General features: G+C 38.0%; 1 protein-coding gene across 7 annotated transcripts in view; it reads left to right on the top strand.

The window, feature by feature from the left end:
* The window catches only part of ANO4 (anoctamin 4), a 288,655-nt gene that overhangs the window by 250,168 nt on the left and 26,061 nt on the right, over positions 1 to 12,426 (top strand). For 6 of the 7 annotated variants that reach the window (XM_073327406.2, XM_073327405.2, XM_073327404.2 and 3 more), the window contains 6 exons: positions 248 to 359; positions 1,386 to 1,443; positions 5,676 to 5,773; positions 8,167 to 8,309; positions 9,782 to 9,934; positions 12,247 to 12,394. In XM_073327406.2, coding sequence (XP_073183507.1) covers positions 248 to 359; positions 1,386 to 1,443; positions 5,676 to 5,773; positions 8,167 to 8,309; positions 9,782 to 9,934; positions 12,247 to 12,394 — 712 coding nt within the window. The remainder of the gene's footprint in view (positions 1 to 247; positions 360 to 1,385; positions 1,444 to 5,675; positions 5,774 to 8,166; positions 8,310 to 9,781; positions 9,935 to 12,246; positions 12,395 to 12,426) is intronic. The other variant, XM_073327407.2, reaches the window with a different exon arrangement.

Genomic DNA, 12,426 nt, shown 5'->3' with positions numbered 1-12,426 from the left:
CTGGCAAACCATTTCTTATAATCACCTGTAATCTTGCATATCCAGCTATAAAACATCAGATGAGGTTTGTAAGAGTTTTTACAAGCCCGCTTCCTGGGGATTATTTTTTTATACAAATTCTACTGTCATCTTATAAATTGAGACCAGCAGGCAGCTTTGCCAGCTCTAAAACGTGCCTGCAGTCCCTCAGTGTAGTAAAACTCCTAATCTGATTAAACCTCTCAAACTCTGTTTTCTTTACTCACAGAGCAGCCTCGGACTGAGTCTGAGTGGGAGAACAGCTTCACTTTGAAAATGTTTCTTTTTCAGTTTGTCAATCTGAACAGCTCTACCTTTTATATAGCATTCTTCTTGGGAAGGTAAGAATCAGTATCTGCTCACTCTGTGCTTGGGACAGAGAGCAAAGAAGAAAATGATAATGCCATTAATGAAACAAAATGGGCCCATGTGATCACGCTTGCTCAATTGCAAAGTCCAAGTTAGCAAAGGGAAAAAGTTTAAATTTAGATTTTCCTTTAAAAAGGTATGGAATATGTAGATCCCATTCTCAGACATTTCCTTCATACTAAATTCTAAAAATTCCACTGCAGAGAACTAATGTCTTCAGCTGATAAGACATTTGCAGGTCGCTTTGCTCTACTTTTTATATGTATAATTTATACAGATAAAAGAAGAACTTAACGTTTTGTCATCTAAGTAACTTTTGGTTCACCTGATGTATACTTCGGCCAGTTTGCAGCAAATTCATAATTATTACAAGTGATGGAATTTGCTTTTTCTGCTGAAAATAAGATAAATCTTTGCATGCCTGTTCCTGTTTGTTCCCCACAGAAATCAGAAAGGCATGTGAGCAGATTTGAATTACCCATTAACTGAGCTAATTGTTTGAGCGAATACACAGTATAATTGTGAAAAATTTGCACCGTTGGTGAAAACATGTTTTCACTGGATTCACAGGAAGTATGACACCAAATTTTTCATTATGTCGAAAGAAAGTGGACCAGATGGGGGTTTTGCATTTCATGGTCTCTTTCCAGCCAGTAATAACACATTGTAAAGCAGTTCAAAATGGAGCTTCAAAGCAAAATTCTCTTGACAGTGTTACTCAGTCTTGATATTCTGCTCTTCCTACCTGCTGAACATCAGAGAATGAAATATCAAGTATAAGAATGTAGGCATTTAGCTAAAGCACAGATGAAAATTTGCTTAGCTCTTAACATAAATTATATTAGAGATACTTCAAATCATTCTGCATAATTACATCTTTGATATTTAAATCAATCCTGTTTGGGAAAATGGAGTTAAAACAACTATGTTGAGCTTTTTTCTAAGATTCTGAACAGAGATCTAGTAAGAAATAGCTGATGTTTGCTCTTATGTTGAAGATTTACAGGACACCCTGGTGCCTACTTGAGGCTGATAAACAGGTGGAGACTGGAAGAAGTGAGTATTCTGTAACTCTCAGGTTTTTAGGGGCAATCAGATTGAAGCCCATGGATGGCACAAGATGTGAGCAACAGCAGACTCTGGCCCCCTGCTTAGGTTATTTTGAATGTATCATTGAGTTTCCAGGAGCTCTCTGACACTACATCATTTATTGAATTCCTCTTCACCTGCTTCAAAAAGACATTTCCATATTGATAACATGTTTTTTAACCCTTAGCTTTTGGGGTCTATGTATCATATTTGGGTGACATTAATAAATGGCCTCAACTTGATTTCTCTTTTTTAATCATGTAAACAAATATCAGACACTTTCTATTGTTCATCATCAATATGAATCAATTCAGATATGAATCTGAGTCATTTTCCACCTCTAAAATACTCTTTTCCACTCTGTCAAAAAATTATGAGGTCTATTTCTTGTTTCATTTGTTAGGATATAGATATTCAGGCCTGTCTGTAAAGGCCTATACTCTAAGAATTTAGGTGTATTCTTATCACTTAGCTAGTTATAGAGGTATAAAAGAAAGAATCAAAATCACTGTCTGCCGGTGTAAGGGCCTTCTCTTACTGTGACAGTCTGACGCCCTGTTCTGAGGCTAAGGCCTTTGGCTAAGCAGCAGAGGCAGCCATAAGCTAGGAATCAGAGTAGCAGCCATGTTAGTCTGTATCCACAAAAAGAAAAGGAGTACCTGTGGCACCTTAGAGACTAACAAATGTATTAGCGCATAAGCTTTCGTGGGCTACAGCCCACTTCATCGGATGCATAGAATGGAACATATAGTAAGAAGATAGATAGATATACATATCCACACACACACACACACACACAGAAGGTGGAAGTTGCCATACAAGCTGTAAGAGGCTAATTAATTAAGATGAGCTATTAGCTTCAAAAACAGACTCCAAGGAGAAACTGCTGAGCTTGAATTAATATGCAAACTAGATACCATTAATTTGGGTTTGAATAGAGACTGGGAGTGGCTGGGTCATTACACATATTGAATCTATTTCCCTAAAGTTAAGTATCCCCCCACCTTCTTGTCAACTGTCTAAATGGACCATCTTGATTATCACTACAAAATTTTTTTTCTCTTGCTGATAATAGCTCATCTTAATTAATTAGCCTCTTACAGTTTGAAAGGCAACTTCCACCTTCTCTGTATGTGTGTATATATATATATATATATATATATATATCTTCTTACTATATGTTCCATTCTATGCATCCGATGAAGTGGGCTGTCGCCCATGAAAGCTTATGCTCTAATAAATTTGTTAGTCTCTAAGGTGCCACAAGTCCTCCTTTTCTTTTTTCTATAAGCTAGGAAGTGTATGGTCACATCCTCACATTCCAAACTAGTCACATTGAAATAAGGCAATCTGGGGCTGTTAGAAAGGTGATCTGATCTATCACCTCCAGAGAAAGGGAAGAGCCTAGAAGATGTAAAAGGAAATTTAGTTGATAGTTTTCTGTTCGGTAAGAACTCACTTATCAATAGACACAGCTGGGAAACCCTTATGTCTTTATAGATGTAGTTGTGAAATCCTCACTTCTGTATTGTTTTGTCATTATAGTTCCCACTTTGCTATTGTTTATTTGCATGGTCTCTGTCTGGTTCTGTGATTGTTTCTGTCTGCTGTATAATTAACTTTGCTGGGTGTAAACTAATTAAGGTGGTGGGATATAATTGGTTACATAATCATGTTACATATGTTAGGATTGGTTAGTTAAATTTCAGTCAAATGATTGGTTAAGGTATAGCTAAGCAGAACTCAAGTTTTACTATATAGTCTGTAGTCAGTCAGGAAGTAAGGGGGGGAATGGGAACGGGGAATGGGGTTGGGGGAATTGGAATCATGTTTTGCTAAAGGGGGGAATGGGAACAGGGAATGGGAACAGGGACACAGGCAAGGTTTTGTGGTGTTGGAGCTGTGGCGGGGGACACTAAGGAAGGAAATTGGAATCATTGCTCGCTGGAAGTTCACCCCAATAAACATCGAATTTTTTGGGTATTGTTGCTCTCTGTTCATGCGAGAAGGACCAGGGAAGTGAGCGGGTGAAGGAATAAACCCCTAACAGCATTATTGACCGGCAGCCTCAGATCTGAAGCAAACAAAATCCACTCAAAAATAAATCAAAGAAACTGAGCAAGCTTTCCAGTAGTAATAGTAATCAGTGCTTACAAAATACAACGGTGAGGCATGAGGGGGACTGGCTTTGCAATTCACACAAAAAACAATCCCATTTTTTATAAATCTATTCAGAGTTCAAAAATAGCTGATGGATATTGTAAATGAACAGCTGGCAGCGTGTGAATAAGTCAGAGTCTCCAATGTTAATATTTGATCACCCAAGTCACATGGTTTTGTCCCTGTTTTTTTAGCTGAATGACAAACATTTTCACAAATGAATGACAAATGGCAAATCTTGAGTAACAGGTTGCATGCTGGAATTCATGATCACTTCCAAATCCCCCACCCACTGGCCTTAATAGAATAGAGGTTATCCAAATACTTGTGAATAATGACTAAGATGGATCCTACAATTGACAACACATGTTCTTAATGCAAGTTGCTTATTCACACATCAGTTTTTTTTATTATTTGAGCAGCTGTACAGTCCAGGGAACAAAAAAAGTCATAGGTGGACAGATGGAAAGTTAATGTTCTCAGTCTCCTCCATCAAAATAGACTTACTCCAAAATGTAGCCAAAGCAAAATCATGTGTGTGTGTGTGTTTGAAATAAGTGAGCTAGCTGATATATTCCTTGATAGTTCAGTAAATGCCTTTCTCAAGTTGGGCTGCAAAAGACAATGTCTGGCAAAAAGATGCAGTATTATTCTTTCCAATATAGAGGGCCCATTCTTATCAACGATATCTCTGACCGGCCTTATTTAGGATTTAGACTAGATGACCCTTGCAGTCCCTTCTATCACTATAGTTCTATGATTCTATATACATGGGTAAGAATAAAATATCGAGATATATATCAAAAACAACTTCTGACAAGCCCTTCACTGATACCAGGGGTAAGAGCATTGTCCTACTGAGATCCCCTTGTCCAACATCAGTGGCCAAATTCAGGCCTATTGTAAGCAAGTGAAACACCACTGACTTTGATAGAGTTGCTCCTGCTTACCCTAGGGCTGAGTTTACTCATGTGACTCACTCCTGTCAAAATATAAAGATGATTTTAAATCAAAAGAGGGATTATCTACTTTCTCTGTTTACTTTAATTTAACCTCTTTATAATGCTGAGCGGGGTTGATTTTTAAATATCTATTTGCCAACCTTGTTGACTTAAGGTAGGCTTTGGTGAAGTCAATAGAGAAAAATAAACAGGGAAATCTCAGCTCACTGTACAATGGAAAACAGTTCCCATCAGAAGGTCACTATATGAATTATTGTGACATTTTTCTCTACTTAAATGAAACCGGAATATTTCTGTATCAGAGAAGAATTATTCTGGTCTGTCTATACTGCACACAATGTTCACTGATTCAGCTTTGATACCCCTGTTTATGTCAGGATAGTCAGTTGTGCAAAATGTTGGTCTGAGAACAGTAAGGGCTAATCAGTGCAGTGAGTTCTCAAACCTCTCTACTTCTTACAATGATTGATGAAAGTATATGGAGCTATACCAATTTACAACAGCTGAGCATCCAGCCAAGTGAAATCCAAATCACTCCAGATTGAAGCAGATACTCAGGAAGAAAAACTGGCAAGCAATCATTTAATGTCCAGAGTCTTAAGTATCTATAACAAGACATTAACTTGAGTCAAATACTAAATAATAATAATAATAATTAATAATGTACAAATACTGCATTTTAGGTGTAAACTAACTGTCTGAGGTGTCAACAGAAATTTCCTCCCCATTCCTTACAGCATACACTGCCTGATCCAAAGCTTACTGAAGTCCATAGAATAACTCCCTTTCTCTTTAATAGGTTTTCAATCAGACCCATACAGAATTACACAGTGGGCTATTGTGGCCACGGTGTTGCCTTCATCCTAAGCATCTGGTTCTGGCCAAGGCAGGATGCTAGAGATTGGACTTAAAGAACTTACCTGCTCCTTCAGGTTTACGTTAAAATAGTAAAAATGAAAGCTTCTTTAAAAGTTTTATAAATTACTATACATTCATTTCTGCAAATCCAAAAGGATTAAAAGAATCAGAATGATTTCTGCTTCTTTAAACCACTGTTTTTTTTTCTTTACTCTGCAGTGCCACCCTAGTGGATGCCTTATTGATCTCTGTATGCAAATGGGTATTATAATGGTGCTAAAGCAGACCTGGAATAATTTCATGGAACTGGGCTACCCGTAAGTAAATATACTGCCTACCTTTACGTAGGTCACAGAAAAATATTATTTTCATTATTACCTTCTGAGTTTCTTAAATGGGAGAAGAATACAACAGTAATTATAGTATTACACCTAAACACAGTGGAGAACTCTTCTCAGATATTTCCAGATGGACAGTGTTATTTACAAAGGACAAAGTCTAAAGAAATGAAAATAATATAAATAATACATTATTAGAAAATATTTCATTTTTAAAGTTGTGGTATTTTCCAATTTAAAAACATCTGTTTCTGTACCGCTGCTCTGTTCCCTACACTGAAATGTTAGATACATGCTTTTTAGTTTATACCACTAAGTTCTAAGTAGATTTCTCCTTGTTGGGTGACATAGGACACCTGAAAGGCGAGGTGTGAGCCAGAAAAAGTGCATTGCTGGCACACAGGCAGTCAAAAATGTGCAAGTAGACATATGTACTGACCTGGCCACATTTACTGACAATGTATATAGTAACACTAGGCTTTGTTCAAGCTAAAAGGGACTACTGTTATTTCATTTAATGGTGCCTGGGTTTAATATTTAATGGATTGTTATAGACAATTGGCAATACAGATCAATGGAGTGGCAGGCCGCTGGGGGCAAATTAGCAAGAGAGAGAAAAATCAGCACTGTAAATATTTGTATCCTTGCAAAGTACCACTGTTCGCATCAATTTGCCGTGCTGCAGAAACCCCAGCAGAGGCAGTGCAGTGTAATGGAGATTTCAGACTCTGGGGCTGCAGAAGCCATATCACATTCACAGCAATTCTTTTAAGCAGCCTTACCCTTGCTAAACAGAACCGTGTAGATGTTGTACCAATAAAATAAAAACCAGCAGGATCTTATTAAAGGGGAAAAGGCAAAATACCACATTTATTGTGAATACAGAAAGAATCATAGTAAGCAGTTAGTTATAGTTATAACATTCCATTCAATCTCATATTTATTCACACATTCATTCATACAAATACACACACACACACACAGATTCTGCAAGGTTGTTATCATAGTTACCAGCCTTAGAGTTGCTCATGCCAAGCCACTGGCCAGGTGGCCTATCATGACTCTCACTGAGGTGTGACATTAACCTGGGTTTTGAAATTTCTGCTGTAAAAATGCCAGAGAGCTTTAGAAACCAGACACCAGAGAGTAGCACTGCAATGCTGCAGAATTCTAGGGGCCTGGATGATAAGCAGTTTATGCTGTAATGGTTACATGCTTTGACACACACATGCAAGGCGAAGGCATGAAGCTCAAGTGATGCTTCAGCTTGATCGGAAGATCACCCTCTGCAGAAGCTCAGCACGATCCCCATGGAGTTTTCCAAACAAACATCAGCAATGTGTGATGGGATTGAGAGGAAAAGACAGCACAAGGAAGCGGTGGAAAGGCCAAAAATAGTTTGGGGAACTGTTAGTGAAGTAACAGAGAGAACGTCACAGTCAAAACTGAAGTCAAATCTTCAGCTGAAGATTTCTAGCTGATCTAAAAATGGACGTCAGTTCTGTTTCCCTGTCACACACCCAACCCCGTGTACTGGAGAAGTCATATTTCAGAATAAATGTGCAAATAATTAGGAAATTATGTATAAATTATTGATTTGGTTTGGGGATGGGAACTTACTTCTAAGGAGAAAATAAAGCATATGTACATATGCAAGCCACACTACCCTGTTTTAACTTTTTACATCAACTGCTATTCCGATGACAACAGTGTGTCCACAATCATTAGCCTGCCCACTTGTCTCTGCCTATTCTATTACTGAACATTCAGTTCCAGAGGACACATTTCCATTCAAAGAGAACCATACATCTCCCTTCTTAGCTCTGATTGACTCAAGCAATTTGCCATTCTAGGCAAGGAAGAGGACGGAAGTTAAATCAGAAATGGATATATATCCCATTTCCTCATTAAGAACATCTGTATCTGAAAGACAATCCAGAAACTTTTTCCCATCTTAGAGATAAAGGATAGCATTCTGTGCTACCAGCCACATTTGTTACTAATATCAAGCTCTCTCATACATTGATACATTCAGTTCACAAATATATTTTGTCTAGTCCAGCCTAGCCTCTCCCTCAGGATTAATAAGTAATCCAGCTAAATTTGCCAGTTGGTCCTTTAATACAGCTAACACTCAGAGAATGGAATAGAGAAAGGGGTGGTCCCATGTGTCTTCAGATTCTCACATATCTCTGTTGCTAATTGGGAAATGGTAGCCAATAATAGATTAAGCCCCATATTAAGGTTCTTCCACCTGCAGTTTGCACATGCACGCAAGACTTCTATGTAGTCACTTAACCAGTGTTAAGGCTTCTAATTTAAAATCCTGAATAACCAATAAATGGGTGTTTACAATTTATTTGAATATGCAGGTTAATTCAGAACTGGTGGACCAGGAGAAAATTACGACAAGAACATGGCTCACAGAGAAAAGCAAGCTTCCCACAGTGGGAAAAGGACTACAATCTTCAGCCTATGAATGCTTATGGACTCTTTGATGAATACCTAGAAATGAGTATGAAAATGTTCCGATTTTACTCTTTTATGCTAGATTTTAATGTCAGTTCATTTTTTGTTTTTTTAAGCCCAGAGGGCTGAATTGTTTACTTAAAAACTCCAAAGTACTGCTGTATGAAACTAAAGAAACTGCAGAACGATTTCCATTATCACAAGTCAGGTGAAGAGTTGGGAGTGAATTGTTAAGAACCAAACCCAGGCAATATTTCTAATAATGCCTCATGTGATGTACTAAACTCCCATTTGTGAAATGTTTTATCTGATTAGCTGCCTTCATGGAGAGAGAGGGATATTCTCTAAATTGCAGCCTCAAAATTCTTATTCCCTCAACTGTATAGTTTCTTGAGTCATTGTTATTCCTTATAAAGCAAATTCTACTGAACCCTGATAAGGTCTTAATGTCAAAGCACTTACTTTTCAGCTGTCTAGCATGTGACTGTATGATAGGGTATATTTAACATTTACTAACTAATATTTACAAAATTGCTTGCTTCTAAGGAACTCTGCTTTCATAAAACGAATGAAGGACAAAGGACTTTTGTCTGTCTTGACTGAGCTGCACATATAGTGGATAGAGCCCTCTCTTGACTGGTGCAATTCCACTGAAATTAAGGAGATCTGTGGAAGATCAGCTACTCTGAGAAGCAGGCCCTAAACAGTTATGTCAACTGTAGAAGGGCCTGCTTTGCTCCTGCCTTTTTGTACCACCGAAAATGGCTCAGACTTTTATGGATTGTGTATCCACCAAGCCATTTATCTGAGTTCCCTCCACCAACAACTTTACAGGCCCATGCAACAGTACTAGTTACAATAGCCTCTGTGCTTTAGGCCCTCAGGACCTGAAAGAAGCATCTATGAGGATGGACTCAGCAGGGGGCTTGCCCTGTTCCTTCACCCTCCAGGTCTCCTTTCTATGCCTCCTTATCAGTCTTGAGCTGATGGACTCATTGGCTTATTAGCTCCCCCAGAACACCTGTCTGCTTAGCTAATTATCTTTAATTACCCTAATCAGCTTCTTCTAGTGGAACTTGTGAGTGTTGGAATGCAGGTTCACCTGTTAACTCCCTACACTCTGTTGCATCAATGTTTTCAAAATGTAGATACCTAAATAGAAGTGGCCTAATTTTTGGAGGTGCTGAAATTAAAAAAAAAAATTAACATCAGTTAAACAGATCACAAAACAGCTCTCAAAACATATAGTTCATCAGCTTTTGTCTCTCTGTAGCAAGGAGCACAGATATAGTTCTCTAAGCTCTCAGGAAATTCAACCATTTGTTCTCTCACCCTAGTGCTGATCTTTTGGAAGAAGAATTGACGTATTGATACCACTAGCACCACAGAGTGATAATATGGTACTTCATAATGAGCAAGTTTACTAGCTACATGGCATCTTAGTAGCCTGGCATTTTGCATAAGATCTTGAAAGTAAATACAGTATTGAAAGCACTAACCTTTTATTTCCTTTCCCAGTTCTTCAGTTTGGATTCACAACCATCTTTGTGGCAGCTTTTCCACTGGCACCACTTCTGGCCTTACTTAACAATATTATTGAAATCCGGCTTGATGCATACAAATTTGTCACACAGTGGAGGCGGCCATTAGCCTCAAGAGCCAAAGATATAGGTGAGCTGTTTATGTGTCTCTTTAAAGACAAAGTATTGATCATCTGATGAACCCAATGACTTTAAATTAAAGTTACAAATCATTAATAGCTTTAGCTTTGACTCGCATCCTCTTTCTCATTATACAAAATAATGCACAATTTTGGCTCCTAAAAAAAAGGTGTAAACATTCAACGCAGGTTTGTTTTTATCACCTACTAATCCAAATTGGAAAATAGGTTTTTAATGACTTGGTGGATGACTTATCAGTCCAGATTTTTAAACTAAGTGTTCAGTGATCTCTGCTGGGTTTTCCTTTGGTGGATGCACTTTCTTAGTAGCATGCAGCTGTTCACTTTGAATATAATAACGAGTTAGAGAAATTTAACAAATGATGCAAATTGAAGTAATTTCCATCTCCGAGAAGCTTTGCACAGTTTCTACTCACCCAGACAAAAGTAGGTTTCCCTTTGCCTGGTTGAGAAAACTACCCTCATGTCTACAAAGGTCTTTGAAGTGCTGAGAATATTGCCAGGTTTCAGAGTAGCAGTCGTGTTAGTCTGTATCCACAAAAAGAACAGGAGTACTTGTGGCACCTTAGAGACTAACAAATTTATTTGAGCATAAGTTTTTGTGGGCTATAGCCCACTTCATCAGATGTATAGAATGGAACATATAGTAAGAAGATAGATATATACAAAGGTGCCACAAGTACTCCTGTTCTTTTTGAGAATATTGCAAACTTTCCAGGACTGACTAAAGGATAGGGGACTCCACCTACTGGCTAAATCTCCTCAGAGTGGCTAGTCTCTAGCTGGCTGGTAATAATAAAAAATAATAAAAAAATAATAAAAAATAATCTTTTCACATTCTTACAATTCAATCATGTTTATGATTTTAAAATGTAATTTGAAGAATAGAGATTTAGGAAACATCCATTTACGACCAGATTCTGACCCTCTTATTCACAGTGAATAGCACTTTACTCCAATCCCAGTTCAGCAAAGTATTTCAGCATGTGCTCAAGTGCTTTACTGAATCAGGGCCTCTATGAACAGTTGGCTTCAGTGGGACTGCTAGCAGAGTAACTAAGCATGGGTAAAGGTATGGCCTCTTTGAGTGCTCCATCTTCAATGTGAAAGATTGTGAACCTGTCCTAAGTGACAGGAAAGGAATGTCAGTTACCAGTTGCTTGGTGGGGGTGGTTTTCTAATAATGGATAAGCAAAATTGTACTCCTAGCATTTAAAGAAGTTTCAGATGCTTTCTTAAATCAGGTCGCCTAAGAAGAATGGTCTTCTACAGATTTCAGTGTATTTTACTGTCCAAGAATTCTTAGATTGTCTCATTATCTTTTGGGGAATATTGTACTGGTGTGTTCCTCTAGTAATGGTTTGGTCCATGGTTTTTATTAATCATAAATATTTCCCCATCATCCCTAACCAAAACAATCATAGGTGTTAAACATAGGTCAGTTCTTCACATCATACACTTCTCTTCTTTGATTCCCGTCCGTCAGCTCAACAGCAACCATAGGGCTGAATGAAGTATTTCCACCACTTTCTTGTGCCAGCTTCACGGATTTGTTCAACTTTCATACACCTAACTTATTAATGACTGTAGTTTAACAAAGAATCATGCCCAAAGAAGAAACACTTTTTTTTTTGCAATGTCATGGATCAAACGTTAAAAAAGAAACCTTCAGTCTTGTCTTATTAAGTTCCATGAAAGTTCTCCTAATGACTTTCACTGTGTGCACGCCCTCTTAATGAAACTACGATCATTATGGAAGATAAAAGGCACTCACAGTGCAGGAGTGCTTTGATGCTTGCTACTTTTTAAAAGTATTTTAGAGCTGGATAAGCAATGACACCTCTCTTCCATCATAGGCATGGAACCTCAGGAAGAACCGCTATATCAATGTTCTTGGCTAAGATTCATGCCCTCCCCATTCATGCATGATGAACATAAATGGTGGCTTGGCTAGCTATATTCATGCTCATTTGCTGGGATGGCATTTTGCCTGCTCACCAATTGGAAGACCTCACTCTAGTACTATGTAATGATGGGTTCATACTGTCAGCCTGTATATCATTGCAAGCACCATTGCTTCCTCAGGAAAAAATCCAGCTGTGACATTATCTAGTGCTAGGCCCACATGTCTCCTAACATTTAAATAAATACACATGTTGATGCTTGCATGGCTCAGAAAGGAACATGCAAAATGACTGAGATAGGAAAAGCCAAGAATTCCCAGGCACGTTGCATGCAATATTTAAACTACTTTAATAATTGTCTTCCCTGAAACTAATGCAACATTTTCTATATTGGATAGGAATTTGGTATGGAATTCTGGAAGGCATTGGAATTCTCTCTGTTATCACAAATGCATTTGTTGTAGCTGTGACTTCAGATTTCATCCCTCGACTTGTTTATGCTTACAAATATGGACCTTGTGCAGGCCAAGGAGAAGCTGGACAAAAGTAGGCTTTCTTTAAGAAAATGTTAATGTGCA

This window comes from Lepidochelys kempii, chromosome 1 (genome assembly GCF_965140285.1).
Source record: "Lepidochelys kempii isolate rLepKem1 chromosome 1, rLepKem1.hap1, whole genome shotgun sequence".
Classification (NCBI taxonomy): Eukaryota; Metazoa; Chordata; order Testudines; family Cheloniidae; genus Lepidochelys; species Lepidochelys kempii.
This window is presented reverse-complemented; position numbering and strand designations above follow the sequence as displayed.